Source organism: Globicephala melas, chromosome 20, assembly GCF_963455315.2.
Source record: "Globicephala melas chromosome 20, mGloMel1.2, whole genome shotgun sequence".
Classification (NCBI taxonomy): domain Eukaryota; kingdom Metazoa; phylum Chordata; class Mammalia; order Artiodactyla; family Delphinidae; genus Globicephala; species Globicephala melas.
The window spans coordinates 20236588-20254325 of record NC_083333.1 but is presented as its reverse complement, the minus strand read 5'-3'; the positions used below and the strand labels follow the sequence as shown (position 1 = coordinate 20254325).

Here is a 17738-nt window from a genome sequence, read left to right as displayed (position 1 = left end):
ATGTGCGGCTAGCGAGCCGGACGGCGACGCCTCGCCGAAACCTGATACAGCGCGCGAGTCTGTGGTTCCCTGCTTCCTATCGGGAAGTCCAGAGTCCACGTGCGGCAAGCCTGACCGGATTCACCGGACTGCGACCCGGTGGGGACCAGCGACCGCCGCCCCCCCAACCCCGCCAGCTCCGCCCCTGCGGCAGCGCCCGCCGGCGCAAACAGGTCCAGTCCCGCCTCGCCTCCTCGGAGGGCGGGACGTCACGCGGCCGCCGCTGACCAATGGCGGGGGCGAAGGGGCGGAGCCTCTCCAGCTCCACCCATCGCCTGCGCGAGCCCATGGGGGAGGGGGCGGCGGGCGAGCCGCCGGCGGCTGGCGCATGCGCGGCGCGCCCCGGCGGCGATGACGTAGCGCTGTTGCGGCCTCGGCTACCCGCGAGCGCAGCGCGGGCGGCGCCCGCCACCCCGGTCGCGAGACTCCGCTTTGTTCCGGGCCTGTCCCTTGGCCGTGCCGCCCGCAGCCCCGCGTCGCGCTGGCGTCGTCCTCGTCTCCGCCGGCGCCCCGGCGCGAGCCGGACGGCGAGGCCATGGACGCGGAGCTGGTGGTGACGCCTCCGGGCTGTGCGCACCTGGGCAGCTTCAAGGTGGACAACTGGAAGCAGAACCTGCGCGCCATTTATCAGTGCTTCGTGTGGAGCGGCTCGGCGGAGGCCCGCAAGCGCAAGGTGCACCCCCTGCAGCGCGGCTCTGCTTTGGGGGGGGGGGGACTCGCGCTTCGCCGTCCCCTCCCCCACCTCCTGCACGCCGGGCGGGGGCGGGGTGGGCGCGGCCGTGCGTGCGGGGGGGCGGTCTCTCCCGGAGCTGCCGGGTAGGAGGGGGAGGGTCCCCGACGCTGCAGCGCGGGGCGTGTCTTAGGGACCCTCCGGGCGGGGTGGGGCCGGGGATGGAGGCGCTGAGAGGGGGAGGACGCAGCTGCCGAGGCCTGTGCCGCCCACGCTGTGCAAAGCCTCCGCTGCCCTGGCTGGTGCCTGGGGGTTGCTGGGTCGGAGGCTCGGGGTCACCGGGATGCGGGTACAGCCGCCGAGCGCCCAGAGTTCGCAGGGACGCCCGCCCCGCCCTCTGAGTGCGGGCCGACCCCCGGGCCCAGGTTCCGCAGGGACGCGCGCCACCCATTTCAGCGCGGAGCACCCCCGGGCCCAGGGTCTGCAGGGACGTTCCGGGACGCGCCAGCTTCCCCCAGGTGTGCACGGGCGCAGGTGCAGAGTCATAGAAACCAGCCGGCTCTGCCGCTTAGAGTCGCGTGTTTCTCAGCGCGGCGGGGATTGGGGAGGGGGTCCCCTGTGGCTGCGCAGGAGCGGGTTTAAAGGAAGGACTGTCTAAAGGCAGGTAGGACTGGGGCGCCTCCCTGAGGTACTGAGGGAACGGTACACAGTGTCCTGTTTTTCGGGCGTAGGTACCATCTAAGCGATTAGGCTTATTAGTGACTTGGAAATCAGAAAATGACATTATTTATCTTACCTGAAGAAACTGTTTTTACCGTGTAACGCGATTTTACAGTTCGCAGCCTGAGGGCAGGCGCTGTGTTAGGCAGTGTCCACCTTGAGTAGCATTTTTTATGGGAAAACTAACATCTGCTGAGCATGTAGAGAATGTTAAGCACCAGTTTTCTTTATTTTTATCAGTATTGGTGTTGGGAAGCACTGCCTGTTAGGATGAACTTAAATCGGAGATGAAACAGATTTCTACGAGGATGGGAGTGAGATTCTTGCTGGTGGAATTTTGTGCCCTTAAAATGAAATCGCCTAGTTGATAACTGTTTTTCAGGAGATAATCGTGTTACTGCTCCATATTGTTTGTTGGTCAGTATGCATGTGACCCATCTCCACATTGGGTTGAGGCGGGAGCCCCTGCCCTTTTTACTCTTTCTCTCCTTGTCAACCCCCACCCCTGTAAGTTTTAACTTGAGTCAAGTTTAACCCATCATTAACTTTGCCGAATTTCCTGAGGAAAGGATCACTTTTTCTTTTTTGCTCATATGTGGCTTGGATTAATCTTCAAATGTCAGTTACTTAGTTTGAAAGCTGATGAACCACGTCTGTGTTACTCACTAGTAAGAACTTGAACTATAGACAGACAAGTGGTGTGAGAACCTGTTTCCGAACTCGGGTCTGTCATGCTGCAGTGCTTTATGGTCGTATCCCAGCAGTGAACCCTTATGTCCTCCATCTGTCATTCCCTGAACGTGCATTTCTACAACCCTAGTGGCCCAGCCAAAGAGGATTTGGTTTGAGGAATGGTGAACAGTGAGTAAGGCACGTTTGGCAGTTTGCAGAGGTTTCTCAGCAGATGTGCAGGCTTAGTAGTTTGGTTTTAACACCAGGAAGTTGTCTATAAAATATTTCAACCTAAGTTAAGCTTCTTTGAGGTTGCTCAAAGAAGCTGCAGTGAGGTCTCAACTACAGTGAAATTACAGGGGTTAAAACTCTGTCTCCTCTAAGTAGAGGTGGTTTATGATTTTTATATCCAAACTTTGATTTTTCTTTTCATGGACAGAGTGAGAAGAGCGTGATCAGATTTGATAATTTTCTGAACGGAAAAATGTTCCCCGATTGAGGACTCAGAGCTACTGGATGTCTCTGGCATGTGTCTTACCACTTGAGGGTTTGTGTGTGAAAATGGAAACGGGAAATGAAGACATCAGGAATTTTCAGTTCTTCTGTTTTTTATAACTTAACCCAGTCTGTGTTCTATTTTGAATATAAAGACACTTTGAGGGACAGGTAATGTTGTTTTAAATAATCCCTTCTGTCTTCTTGAACGGTTTCTGTGATTCTAAAATTTTCCAGCAGTTTGTCCTCAAAAATACGGAGCACTTCTTGTAGCCGTGGTAAATATTTTTACCAAAGTACGTCACCACAAAGTTGAGAAGCTTTGGCACTTTCAGACGATTACTGATTTTGGTTTAATTTGGACAGTAATCTGGAGGACAGGAAACCGTCTTGAAGGTTTCTTGGCACAGAATTTGGGGACTAAGGCAACCCTTTGGGTAGAAAATCTATGAGAGGTTTTTTGTTTGAGAAAAGGGGCTGGAGAGAAGGGACTGTTTCTAGATGCTCTCAGGCACAGAAGTCAGACCTTGCCTGCTCCAGCATTTTTTCTGTTTCTGCCTTTGTGGGCTTAATGCTACTATTTAAAGAACTATGGACCGGGCACCCTGTGGAAGAAAGTGGGCTGATTCCATATTTTTTTAGATCTCCCATTTTCTCTTCAGTCCAGAGTCAACTAACCCTTTTTTTCTTTTTTACTGAAGTATAGTTTATTTACAACACTGTGCCAATCTCTGCTGTACAGCAAAGTGACTCAGTTTACACATATAGACATTCTTTATTTAAATATTTTTTTCTGTTATGGTTTACCCCACGAGACTGGATATAGTTCCCTTTGCTCTACAGTAGGACCTTGTTGTTTATCCATTCTAAATGTAATAGTTTGCATCTACCAACCCCACACTCCCAGTCCATCCCTCTTCCTTCCCACCTCGGCAACCACAAGTCTGTTCTCTATGTCTGTGAGTCTGTTTCTGTTTGGTGTATAGGTTCGTATGTGCCATATTTTAGATTCCACATATAAGTGATGTTATATGGTATTTTTCTTTTTCTGACTTCACTTAGTATGATAATCTCTAGGTCATCCATGTTGCTGCAAATGATATTATTTCGTTCTTTTTTGTGGCTGAGTAGTATTCCATTGTATATACGTACCGCATTTTCTTTATCGGTTCATCCGTTGATGGACATTTAGGTTGTTTTGCCTTGGCTATTGTGAATAGTGCTGCTATGAACATACAGGTGCATGTATCTCTTTTTTTCCTTTTTTTTTTTTTTTCGGTACGTGGGCCTTTCACTGTTGTGGAGCACAGGCTCTGGACGCGCAGGCTCAGCGGCCATGGCTCATGGGCCCAGCCGCTCTGCGGCATGTGGGATCTTCCCGGACCGGGGCACAAACCCGTGTCCCCTGCATTGGCAGGCGGACTCTCAACCACTGCGCCACCAGGGAAGCCCTTGCATGTATCTTTTTTTTAACATCTTTTTTGGAGTATAATTGCTCTATGATGGTGTGTTAGTTTCTGCTTTATAACAAAGGGAATCAGTTATACATATACATATGTTCCCATATCTCTTCCCTCTTGCATCTCCCGCCCTCCCACCCTCCCTGTCCCACCCCTCTAGGTGGTCACAAATCACTGAGCTGATGTCCCTGTGCTATGCGGCTGCTTCCCACTAGCTATCTACCTTACGTTTGGTAGTGTATATATGTCCATGCCACTCTCTCACTTTGTCACAGCTTACCCTTCCTGCTCCCCATATCCTCAAGTCCATTCTCTAGTAGGTCTGTGTCTTTATTCCCGTCTGGCCCCTAGGTTCTTCATGACCTTTTTTTTTCTTTTTTTCTTAAATTCCATGTATATGTGTTAGCATACGGTATTTGTTTTTCTCTTTCTGACTTACTTCACTCTGTATGACAGACTCTAGGTCCATCCACCTCACTACAAATAACTCAATTTCGTTTCTTTTTATGGCTGAGTAATATTCCATTTTGTATATGTGCCACATCTTCTTTATCCATTCATCTGTTGATGGACACTTAGGTTGCTTCCACGTCCTGGCTATTGTAAATAGAGCTGCAATGAACATTTTGGTACATGACTCTTTTTGAATTATGGTTTTCTCAGGGTGTATGCCCAGTAGTGGGATTGCTGGGTTGTATGGTAATTCTATTTTTAGTTTTTTAAGGAACCTCCATACTGTTCTCCATAGTGGCTGTATCAATTTACATTCCCACCAGCAGTGCAAGAGTGTTCCCTTTTCTCCACATCCTCTCCAGCATTTATTGTTTCTAGATTTTTTGATGATGGCCATTCTCACTGGTGTGAGATGATATCTCATTGTAGTTTTGATTTGCATTTCTCTAATGATTAATGATGTTGAGCATTCTTTCATGTGTTTGTTGGCAATCTGTATATCTTCTTTGGAGAAATGTCTATTTAGGTCTTCTGCCCATTTTTGGATTGGGTTTTTGTTTTTTTGTTATTGCGCTGCATGAGCTGCTTGTAAATTTTGGAGATAAATCCTTTGTCAGTTGCTTCATTTGCAAATATTTTCTCCCATTCTGAGGGTTGTCTTTTGGTCTTGTTTATGGTTTCCTTTGCTGTGTGAAAGCTTTTAAGTTTCATTAGGTCCCATTTGTTTATTTTTGTTTTTATTTCCATTTCTCTAGGAGGTGGGTCAGAAAGGATCTTGCTGTGATTTATGTCATAGAGTGTTCTGCCTATGTTTTCCTCTAAGAGTTTGATAGTGCCTGGCCTTACATTTAGGTCTTTAATCCATTTTGAGTTTATTTTTGTGTATGGTGTTAGGGAGTGTTCTAATTTCATCCTTTTACATGTAGCTGTCCAGTTTTCCCATCACCACTTATTGAAGAGGCTGTCTTTTCTCCACTTCTTGCCTCCTTTATCGAAGATAAGGTGACCATATGTGCGTGGGTTTATCTCTGGGCTTTCTATCCTGTTCCATTGATCTATATTTCTGTTTTTGTGCCAGTACCATACTGTATTGATTACTGTAGCTTTGTAGTATAGTCTGAAGTCAGGGAGCCTGGTTCCTCCAACTCTGTTTTTTGTTCTCAAGATTGCTTTGGCTATTCGGGGTCTTTTGTGTTTCCATACAAATTGTGAAATTTTTTGTTCTAGTTTCGTGAAAAATGCCAGTGGTAGCTTGATAGGGATTGCATTGAATCTGTAGATTGCTTTGGGTAGTAGAGTCATTTTCACAATGTTGATTCTTCCAGTCCAAGAACATAGTATATCTCTCCATCTATTTGTATCATCTTTAATTGCTTTCATCAGTGTCTTATCATTTTCTGCATACAGGTCTTTTGTCTCCTTAGGTAGGTTTATTCCTAGATATTTTATTCTTTTTGTTGCAGTGGTAAATGGGAGTGTTTTCTTAATTTCACTTTCAGATTTTTCATCATTAGTGTATAGGAATGCCAGATTTCTGTGCATTAATGTTGTATCCTGCTACTTTACCAAATTCATTGATTAGCTCTAGCAGTTTTCTGGTAGCATCTTTAGGATTCTCTGTGTATTGTATATTTTCTTTTTTTTTTTTTTGGCGGTACGCGGGCCTCTCACTGTTGTGGCCTCTCCCGTTGCGGAGCACAGGCTCCGGACGCGCAGGCCCAGAGGCCATGGCTCACGGGCCCAGCCGCTCCGTGGCATGTGGGCTCTTCCCAGACCGGGGCACGAACCCGTGTCTCCTGCATCGGCAGGTGGACTCTCAACCACTGCACCACCAGGGAAGCCCTATAGCATCCTTTTAAATTGTAGTTTTGTCCGGGTATAGCCCAGGAGTGGGATTGCTAGATGGTATGGTAATTCTATTTTTAATTTTCTAAGGAACCATCGTACTGTTTTCCACAGTGGCTGCACCAACTTACATTCCCACCGGCAGTGTAAGAGAGTTCCCTCTGCTCCACATCCTTTCCAGCATTTGTTATTTGTTTTTTATTCATTTGGCTGCACTGGGTCTTAGTTGTGGCCCGTGAACTCTTAGTTGCGGCATGTGGGATCTAGTTCCCTGACCAGGGATCAAACCCGGGCCCCCTGCACTGGGAGCGTGGAGTCTTAGCCACTGGACCACCAGGGAAGTCCCCAGCATTTATTATTTGTAGAGGTTTTTAAAAAAATATTTATTTAATTTATTTTTTTGGCTGTGTCGGGTCTTCGTTGCGGCACGCGGGCTTCTCTCTGTAGTTGAGTTGTGGCAGGGGCTCCAGGGTGCGTAGGCTCTGTAGTTTGCAGCCCACGGGCTCTCTCGTTGAGGAGCGTGAGCTCAGTAGTTGTGGCGCGTGGGCTTAGTTGTCCCATGGCACGTGGGGTCTTAGTTCCCTGACCAGGGATCGAACCCGTGTCCCCTGCATGGATTCTTTACCACTGGACCACCAGGGAGTACCCTTGTAGAGTTTTTAATGATGGCCGTTCTGACTGGTTTGAGGTGGTACCTCACTGTAGTTTTGATTTGTGTTTCTCTAACAATTAGTGATGTTGAGCATCTTTTCACGTGCCTCCTGGCCATCTGTATGTCTTCTTTGGAGAGACGTCTCTTAAGGTCTTCTACCTAGCTTTTGACTGGGTTGGTTGTTTTTCTGTTGTTGAGTCAGAGCCAACTAACTCTTAAGCCCAGGTTTCTATCTTGAGGAATTGAAATCATAATTTTTAAAGGCCATTTAAATAGTAGGTGTCAAATAGCAAGATACTAAATACCTGCCTTAAAATTTACAGTATTTGTAGATGTCCAGTGACAGTTCCTACACATAAGATAATTGTAGCCTAAACATACGTGAAGGAATGTGTAAATAATTCTAGATGCTGAGATGTTGGTTTTACTGAGAAAGATTAAAATTCATGAATCCACATAGTTTTAAAAAGTAATTGCAGAAGTGATGGTATGAATATGTTCTCAGTGTTTAAAAAGAGAACAGTTCAGGACTTCCCTGGTGGTCCAGTGGTTAAGACTCCACACTGCCAACGCAGGGGACACGTGTTCCATTCCTGGTTGGGGAAGATCCTGCATGCGGAGTGGTACTGCCAAAAAAAAAAAAACAGGGCTTCCCTGGTGGCGCAGTCGTTGGGAGTCCGCCTGCCAATGCAGGGGACGCGGGTTCGTGCCCCGGTCCGGGAAGATCCCACATGCCGCGGGGCGGCTGGGCCCGTGAGCCATGGCCGCTGGGCCTGCGCATCCGGAGCCTGTGCTCCGCAACGGGAGAGGCCACAACAGTGAGAGGCCCGCGTACCGCCAAAAAAAAAAAAAAAAAAACAGAGAACACTTCAAAGCCATATACAGCAAAGTTATACATTTTTGTTTTTGTAAATATACATGCTGTGTATACTGTTTCCTTTTTTCATTTGTTCCTAATGCATACAGATCTCACTCTGTTGAACTGTGCAATTAATATTCCATTGGCTGGAAATGGCATTGTGTATTTTGCTCTCCCCCCACCCCCCAGGCTTTCAGTTTGGAGGATTTACTAGAATTTGTAAAACTTAAGCCTGGGAATCAGTTTTAAGAAGGAATAATCTTGGGCAAGACCCTTTTAACTGCATGAGTCTTGGTTTGCTGAGGGATTGAAATGTGATTTGTTTACTTGATACAAACCTGAGATGCATTTAAAAAGTGCAGTTTTATGTAAGGGAAACAGAGTAGAGAAATTTTAAAAAAGTGTAAAATATAAAAGTCTAAGATAACATACTTTCATAGAGTACAAGTGGAATGCCCTAACTTCCATTTTGTATCATTACAAAGGGACAGTATAGCTTGTTAGCCTATGAACACTTGCCTAAGAGGAGGGAAGCTTTTGTAGTCAGTATTTCATTTTATTTTATTTTCAATTTATTTTATTGAAGTCTAATTGATTTACAATGTGTTGATTTCTGCTGTGCAACAAAGTTACATTCACACATGTATACATTCTTTTTCATATTTTTTTCATTATGGTTTATCACAGGATATTGAATATAGTTCCCTGTGATACACAGTAGGACCTTGTTTATCCATCCTATATATGCTAGCTTGGATCTGCTAATCCCAAACTCCCACTCCATCCCTCCCTCCCCCTTGGCAACTACAAGTCTGTTCTCTATGTCTGTGAGTCTGTATTGTAGATAAGTTCATTGTGTCGTCTTTTAAATTCCATATATAAGTGATATCATATTTGTCTTTCTGTTTCTGGGTAGTCAGTATTTTAGAAGCATGGTTCAAGCCTTTGGTTGTGGTGTGGAAAGGGAGGTCATTTCAGGTGGAAAATGGCCTTATTTATCTTGAGTCAGTGTTACTTTACTATGTGTTTTTTTTTTAATTAATTTAATTTATTTAGTTTTGGCTGTGTTGGGTCTTTGTTGCTGCGCGCAGGCTTTCTCTAGTTGTGGTGAGCGGGGGCTACTCTTCATTGCGGTGCACGAGCTTCTCATTGCGGTGGCTTCTCGTTGCAGAGCACGGGCTCCTAGGCGCATGGGCTTCAGTAGTTGTGGCTTGCAGGCTCTCGAGTGCAGGCTCAGTAGTTGTGGGACACGGGCTTAGTTGTTCTATGGCATGTGGGATCTTCTGGGACCAGGGATCGAACCTGTGTCCCCTGCATTGGCAGGCAGATTCCTAACCACTGCGCCACCAGGGAAGTCCCCACTATGTGTTTTAGAAGAAGATTTATTCTAGGGTTCTTACAGGTCATCTCTTTTTATCAATGTTGCTTCAGTTCTAGAGTCTGAGATCTGTCTCCTGAGGTCTGAATGAATCCCTTATGTTTGAAATTTTTAGTAGAAGTGATCTTTGGAGAGTAACAGTTCAGCTGTCACTGGCTTAGACAAAATACCTGAAGTGACCGGACACAGCATCTGGTAGGTGGTAGACCGAGAGCTGTGAAAAGTCCAGCGTTACTGGCTCCACCAGTGACTAAATTAGTATTTTTTGACTCTGCCAGGCGCTTAACGTGATGGTGATGAGAATGCTGCAGAGAGCTGTCTCCTGTCCGTCGTTTTTTTTTTTAGTTCATTTTTTAGATATGTCCTTTTTTTAAAGTAAACTTTTTTCCTTTTCAAAACTTCTTGCTTTGCAGAATTGACTTTTGCTTTATTTATTGATGAATTGGATCTTCCCAGTCATCACAACAAAGCATTGCAGCATTCATACTAAGTAGGGGACAGGCCATTCCAAGTAGAAGATCTAAAATGAAAACAGTTTTTCTTTTGAGGTAATTGTAGATTGACCAGCTGTTGTGAAAAATAGCAGAGAACCGGGCTTCCCTGGTGGCGCAGTGGTTGAGAATCTGCCTGCCAATGCAGGGGGCACGGCTTCGAGCCCTGGTCTGGGAAGATCCCGCATGCCGCGGAGCAGCTAAGCCCGTGTGCCACAACTACTGAGCCTGTGCGTCTGGAGCCTGTGCTCCGCAGCAAGAGAGGCCGCGATAGTGAGAGGCCCGCGCACCGCGGTGAAGAGCGGCCCCCACTCGCCGCAACTAGAGAAAGCCCTCGCACAGAAACGAAGATCCAACACAGCCAAAAATAAATAAATAAATATTGAAATATATATATATAGCAGAGGACCTTTACCTGGTTTCCCCTGATGGTAACATCTAGCGAAACTAATACACTGTTACAGCCACGAGTCAATATCGATACAATCAGCCCACTTATTCCTATTTCCCCAGTTTTTACTTGCGCTCATCTGTGTGTGTATTTAGTTCTATGCAAATTAATAACAGAGTAGTTTTAGAGTTACAGAAAAGTTATCAAAAATAATACAGAGGGACTTCCCTGGTGGCGCAGTGGATATGTCTCTGCACTCCCAATGCAGGGGGCCTGGGTTCCATCCCTGGTCAGGGAACTAGATCCCACATGTATGCCGCAACTGAGAGTTCGCATGCCGCAACTAAGCAGCCTGCTGCCGCAACTAAAACCCCGCGCAACCAAATAAATAAATAAATAAATATTTTAAAAAAATACAGAGAGGTCCTGTTATCAATCCCCCATCTCCTTGATTGTTAACTTTTTACATTTCTCTGGTACGTTTTGTCCCAGCTAATGGCCAAGGTTGATACATTATTATTAACTAAGGTCATACTTTATTCAGATTTGATTAGTTTTTCCCTGATCCGTCCCAGAACCCCCTCTGGGATCCCACCTGAGATTTGGTCTGAGTCTCTTCAGGCTCCTGTGCGTGTGAGAGTTTCTCAGACTTGCCTTGTTTTTGACGCCCTTAGCGGTTTTGAGGAGGTTTGAGGAGTATCGCTCAGGTGTTTTGTAGGACGTCCCTCGATGTGGGTTTGTCTGTTTCCCTCATGGTTCCTGGCTGTGGTTCCAGGTTTGAAGAGGAAGCCCAGGCCTTTATTTATTAAGGTCTGCACTTGGTGCAGCAGGTGAGGTGAGAAGCGTCTGCCACTGCGAGCTTCACAGAACACCTCACGCCCTCGACCCCGCGCTTCACCTGCTCAGCTCTCTCCCAGCCTTTCGTCCCTGCGTGGGGTCCCCTCGTGGCTGTACCGATCTGTCTCGGTCGCCTCACCCCTGGTCTGCACATGGCATCTGCTGAAGAGCTTGTGGCTTTGCCGGGATCATTTGCCGGGTCTGGATTTGCTGGTTGCAGGCTTGGGGCACAAATTCATCTTTGGTTCTGTTTCCTGCAAATTGGTGGCCGATTCAGAGGCTGCATCAGACCTGAGTTGAGCCCTCAGGCGAGATCTGAAGCAGTGCTGTGTCTTTCCTGAAGGTCCTGCTGCCTGAGTGCCCAGACCTGAGGAGGCAGGTGTCAAGCAGATGTTGAGAAGCTGAGGTTTCCAGAGACAGGTGACCTGCCTCACAGACGCCTGTTCTTGCCTCATCTTAACCCGGCAGCACCTGTAGAGGAGGGTGTGTCCGTCACTTTCATCACCTGTTAGCAGTTCTGGGGAGGACAGTGGGAGCAACAGGTTAAATGAGGTTCTGGGATAATCCGATGGCTTCTTGTAGGTACTTGTGATGGACAGTTGGGAGGTGATGGGGCAGGGGCGGGGTTGCTTCTGCCAGGTGTGTGCCCTTCGACCTTGGGCGGCTCCACGGCTCTTGGGCTCACCTGTTTTTCATTTAAGATTATCCTACTTTGTATTTACATAGCATTTTGCGTTTTATAAAGCATCTCTCACGTAATTTCGTTTTGGAACTCACGGTGCAGTTTAGGTGGCCTTGGCAGTTAAGTCTCCTGCCCTGTACAAGGTCACTGATTAAATGCCAGGTCTGGGCCTTGAAATTAGGTCAGTCTGAGTCTGAAGTTCATGCTCCAGCTAAATTATTTGGGCATGTTTTCCAACGCGACCGAGTAATTCTCCAGTCTCAGCCGACACCAGCTGGGCGTCACACAAATCTGACTGTCTGACTCGTTGACCTGGAGTTGGCGACCAATCCTGTAGGTTGAGGGCTCAGTCCCGCAGGATGCACCCACTTCAGACACCAGTCACAAGGCTGTTCTCCCCTTCTCGGGCTCACAAGGCTCAGGGAAACATTTACGTACGTTTACCTATTTATTATAAAGGTTATTATGAAGAATACAGGTGAGCAGCTAGATGAAGAGATCCGTAGGCTGAGGTCTGGGGGGTGCTGAGCAAAGGGGCTTCTGTCCCAGTGAAGTTGGGGTGCATCACCCCCCAGCACAGTGATGCACTCACCTACCCAGAAGCCCTCTGAACCATCATTTAGGGTTTTTATGGAAGCTTCATTATATAGTCACGATTAATGGTGGTGCAGTGGTTAAGAATTCGCCTGCCAATGCAGGAGACACGGGTTCAAGCCCTGGTCTGGGAAGATCCCACATGCCGCAGAGCAACTAAGCCCGTGCGCCACAACTACTGAGCCTGCGCTCTAGAGCCCGCGAGCCACAGCTACTGAGCCCATGTGCTGCAACTGAAACCTGCGTGCGTAGAGCCCGTGCTCCGCAACAAGAGAAGCTACCGCAATGAGAAGCCCGCGCACCGCAATGAAGAGTAGCCCCTGCTCACCACAACTAGAGAAAGTCTGCGCACAGCAGCGAAGACCCAACGCAGCCAAAATAAATTTATTTATTTAAAAAATAGGCAGTGATTAAATCATTACACAGGTGTGATTGATTAAATCATAGGTTGTTGATGGAGGTTGGGGGATGGAGCTAACGTCAGAAATGAAAAGATAATGTGAAAAAGAAGTTCATATTAGTCTATAGGTAGAGCAATTCTGTGTTGGTAACAAAGAAGTAGCAGTGTGATTGCTTCATGGTAGCTGAGTGTAATCAGATCAGTGCAGTAGCTTGTACAGTAGTGATTGCATGATTGTAAAATGTCTGCGGTACGCAGCTTTGCAGTCGTGTTCATAATGCCGTATTGGAAACATTCTTAAATTAAAGTTACCTGTGACGATAGACTGATACGCAGTATCTCCGACTGCGAGGAGAGCGGGAGCAAGGGGCGCATGCTGTATGGTAATTCTTTGAAAGCAAAGTTTTAAAACAGTAAGAAATGAATATTTTACATTAAACATCCCTTACCTTATGCCTATGTGAGGATAGGCTGTCCACTTCACTACAAGTCTTGCATATAGTGTTCTACACACATATTTTTTGTATGTTTCTTGAAAATCCACACATAAGTGGACCCGTGTAGTTCAAGCTTGTGTGGTTCAAGGGTCAGCTGTACATCTATCTGGATTCGTAAGCTTTTCCTTTTGAGGATGTTAAGTTTGGTTAAGGCCGTGTTGGCCGGAGTTCTCTGTTGCCAAACATAACCTTTTCCCGTTTAATTAACAGGAGTCGTCTCTGGGGTGATACTTTGAAACTATCCAGCACCCCAGTATACATACATACGTGCATATGTATACACACACGTGAATACTTTGATGTATTTTTTTTCTTTATTGAGGTGAAATTCACACAAAAATCAACCACTTTAAAATACCAGTGAGTTCCCAGCGTTGTACAATCACCAGCTGCCTCTGTTAAGCTTCAAACCATGTCGCCTGCTCTCCACGCTCCCTCCAGCCCCCGGCAGCCTCCGATCTCTGGTCTCTCTCTGGATTTGCCTATGCTTTGACATTTCACATAAACGGAGTCACACAGTATGTGACTTCTGGCGTCTCACCTTTCTCACTTGGCGTGTTGCGAAGGTTCACCCACGTGGTAGCGTGAATTAGTACTTTGTCTTATTTTATGGCTGGGTAGTACTCCGTTGCGTGGGTACACCATATTTTGTGTATCCATTGATCCATTAATGGAGATCTGGGCTGTTTCCACCTTTTAACTATTGTGAACGACCCAGTATTTTTTCACCCCCCCCCCTTTTTTTTTTTACGTGAATCAGTTATTACTATGCTGATTATAAAATGAAGGCTTTGTAGTCTTTTCTACTGCGGTAGGTGGAATCCTCCTATGAAGAAGACTGCGCAGCGTGTGTGTGCAGTGTCGGTTTCAGAGTGGACCTGGGGGATTCTTTTTTTGTACAGTGCATATAACCCATTCTTTCCGCTACTCATTTCTGTGCTCAGATAGGGCCAGAATTGCCCAGCGGGAATTCCCAAGCTGTCTCCCCTCCCTCCTCATGCCCATCATGCTGGAGTCGCTGGCTCGTGGGAGCCGCCGTTCACGGAAGCATCAGCTAAGCCTGGCGTTTCCGCCTGGGGCAGGTGGCGCGTCCTTGGTGGTTATGGAAAATAGGTTTGTGCTTGGGACTGCCTGTCAGTGGAGCCCTAGTTATAAAATCGGATTCACGGCCTTAAAATGAGTCCTGAGCATGGGCTTTATTTATGTGGAAAAGGTTTAGTCAGATTGTGTGTGTGTGTTTAATCTGGGGCTTTCTTTTCCCTCATCTGTTTCAGGATGTGGCCAGTTTCTTTGTTTCTGGTTGTAGCCCATCTGCCTCTGTTTAATTTCTGTAGTTCTTCTTTTGTGCAGCTAAAATTCTTGAAGCCTTTCTTCTTTAGGCAGGTGTTTCTTTTGTGAAGTTCTGCAAGAGGGCAGGTGACACAGGTTTACATTTGAAATTCAGGGCCTAATTTTGATCTGTTTTTAAAGCTTTTGTGTGTTTTAAGGGGAAAACATGATGTGTTAAAATTATACACTTATCCTGATTTGTCTGTATTTTCAGGGTAATGCTAGTCCTGAATTCTTTCTCAAATTATATAAACAGAATTGGATTTCTTTTTAAGTTCGTAGAGGAATTTTAATAAAATTACCATCACACATTTAATATATCCTGAGTGATAAAAATAAGGAATACCTCTTAATCTTTACATCTGTAGCTGTAGTGAGCAGTAAACAGCTTCCAGGAATCTGTTCCTAACAGTATTTATATAAAAGAAAAATTTCATGGGTACTGGGAAGCATCATTTGTTACACATCAAGTAACTATTATGTAATTTAAAAATTTCCCTGTGTTAAAAAATAAGTAAATAAAAAATAAAAACGTCCTTGTGTTACTGAGGACAGTTAGCGAATTCCTTAGATTGCTCATTGGAAGAATAAACAGGTGACACAACTACTGTTTCTAGCGTTGCAGCATTTTAGACAAGTCTTTTCAGTGACCCTCACACTCCTGTGGGATTGTCCCAGAGCAGGGCTTCCTGCTGGGAGGGGGCAGGCGCCCCCTGCGACCCAGGGTGGAGACCAGGGATGTCTCTGGACATCTTGCCATCCACAGGAACACCCTGCGCCACCGGAGCACACACACGGGTCCCCTGTGCCGAGGCCTGCATTGGGGCTTGACCATATGGGGTTTGCAGAGGTAACCTCTTGCTGGTGTCAAAACAAGGTAAGTAACTAGCCATTGAAAGCGACTCTTTTTTTTTTTTTTTAAATTAGTCAATTAATTTTTGGCTATGTTGGGTCTTCGTTGCTGCGCGTGGGCTTTCTCTGGTTGCAGCGAGCGGGGGCTACTCTTTGTTTCGGTGCGCAGGCTTCTCATTGCAGTGGCTTCTCTTGTTGCGGAGCGCGGGCTCTAGGCACACGGGCTTCAGTAGTTGTAGCACATGGGCTCAGTAGTTGTGGCGTGTGGGCTCTAGAGCGCAGGCTCAGTAGTTGTGGCGCACCGGCTTAGCTGCTCCGCGGCATGTGAGATCTTCCCGGACCAGGGCTCGAACCCGTGTCCCTTGCATTGGCAGGAGGATTCTTAACCACTGTGCCACCAGGGGAGTCCCGAGAGCGGCTCTTAGTCAAGAAGAAATATGGTGGTAATGATCAGAGTTGCATTTGGGTCCAGAGATAAATTGTACGTGGAGGTGAAAGATCAGCCTGGGCGTGAGGTTTTCCTGAGGCTGTGCTTCCAGGACAGGGCCTGTTGGCCTGTGGCTGCCCGTGAGGATTTGTGTTTCTCAAGCTGAGCACCTGGCGTCGAGGAACTTGGTGGTCTGGCCGCCCTGTGTGCCTGTTGCCAGCCAGTCTGCTCTGTCCTCAGACCCGTGCTCCAGCCTCGGGGCTCTCGTCTTGAGGGAGCATCCACATGCCCTCCCCCAGCTCCCCTGCACCACTTCCTGCTCTTCTACGAAGTCTCTGTGCAGCTTCCCCTGGTGGAAAAACTGTGACTCGAGTTTCACGTGAAGAGAGGTTTGCGCCTCGTCCTCAGGCCATGCCCTCCACGCCTGCCATCGAGGGTGGACGGTCAGCCTGGCCCCCGGGCGGCCCCTGCCTGGGTCTTGTGTGTGCAGAGTGAGGCTCGGAGGGGCTGCTTCTGGGCTCCGTGGGGGAGCGTGGCCTGCGGGGTCAGGAGGTCCTAGCCCACGTGCCGCTGTGTGACCACCAGCAGACGCATGTCAGAAGGGCTCGCGGCCTTCCTCGGGGCTGGCCGTGAGGACCAAAGGGCGTAATCGCTCCAGTACCCGGCGCCCGTGTCCGTGTCACGTTTGTGCTGCTGTCCTTTGTTTCTGGGCCTTTTCTGTTTTAACCTTACCTCCCAGGCCCTGTTCATCTTCCACCTCCCTTCACCCCAAGCTCCCTGCACTCCAGTCAGAGCGAGAGGGTTGTGTCGTGCGGTGTCATCGCAGGGGCTGGGAGTTCAAGTTGGTGGCCTGCAGGGGTTCACAGTTGGCGCGGGTGTAATTGTCGTGCCGGGCATTCCTGGGTGGTTCGGGGGGACGAGAATTGTCTACCATGGTGCTCTTAATTGCTGAGGTTAGAACTTTAGGTTTCCGTGGTCTGGTTCTCGGACACACGCCGTTCTTTTTCTTGTTTCTGTGTATTGCTTTGATTCATATTCATCTGGATTGACAGATTATAGGTTTGCTGTGGTCTTGGAACCTGGAATATGAAACTGGAAGTGAAGTGCAGGTTAAAGGTGACCTGGGCTTGGGGGCCCCGTTGGATGCGGAAGGACCTTGACAGCTCCTGGAGCTCCAGGCGCTTTGTCTGAGCGTCTTTGAGTTGGAGAAGGGGCCGAGGTCTCTTACACGGAGCCACTCCTGAGCTAAATGACCTACGTGCCTTTTGGGGGGCAACTGACAGGATTAACGAAATGACCTTTTAGGCAGTGAGACCTTGAGAGGAAATCCGGGCTTTCCCTTCCTCCCGAGCTGCGCCCGTTGGGATCACCCTGCCCTGGTGTTTCCGAGAACCCCTGGTTTCTAACTCTCTCTTCTGCATTTCAGGCGAAGTCGTGCGTGTGTCACGTGTGCGGCGTCCACCTGAACCGGCTGCACTCGTGCCTCCACTGCGTCTTCTTTGGCTGTTTCACGAAGAAGCACATTCATGAGCACGCCAAGTCGAAAAGGCACAACCTGGGTAAGGCCGCACGACGCCTCCTGGGCTTTGGGGTCACCTCCCCGACTCTCGTTCTGTGAATTTGACCTTCCACTCTCTCGGGAGTCCACCTTTGTCTGAAATAGCTTGTGCTCTCCTCGTGGAACTCCAGGGGGAGAGGAAAGAGAGACACTGAACCCACGAGAGGGGCACGTGCCCAGCGTGCCTGAGGTCACACAAAGTCGTGTAACCCTGAACGGTGACTTTCTTTAACGGAGCATCAGAGACTCATCTTCCTCTCTGAAAAGCACGGTTAGGTATTAGATCAGGCAGAAATTTGCACAGGTCTTAAATGCAGCCTTAGGTTATCGGTGTCAGCGTGGGGTTGGGGGGCACTCGGTGAACTTAGTGATTTCTGTAACGGGTTTGCAGTGTCGTCAGTGTTTGCAGAGAGGCTGCCGTTGAGGGGAGCTCACGT

At 47.9% G+C, this 17738-nt stretch overlaps 1 protein-coding gene across 4 annotated transcripts in view; it reads left to right on the top strand.

The window, feature by feature from the left end:
- Positions 1-400: 400 nt before the first annotated feature.
- The window catches only part of USP22 (ubiquitin specific peptidase 22), a 34789-nt gene continuing 17451 nt past the window's right edge, over positions 401-17738 (top strand). Inside the window, exons 1-2 of one of the 4 annotated variants that reach the window (XM_030861113.2) lie at positions 401-712; positions 17170-17302. In XM_030861113.2, the coding sequence (XP_030716973.1) occupies positions 575-712; positions 17170-17302 (271 nt within the window). In that variant the 5' untranslated portion in view covers positions 401-574. Of the gene's footprint in view, positions 713-966; positions 1228-17169; positions 17303-17738 lie in introns of those variants that run through there. The other 3 variants (XM_060290359.2, XM_060290357.2, XM_060290358.1) reach the window with 3 other exon arrangements.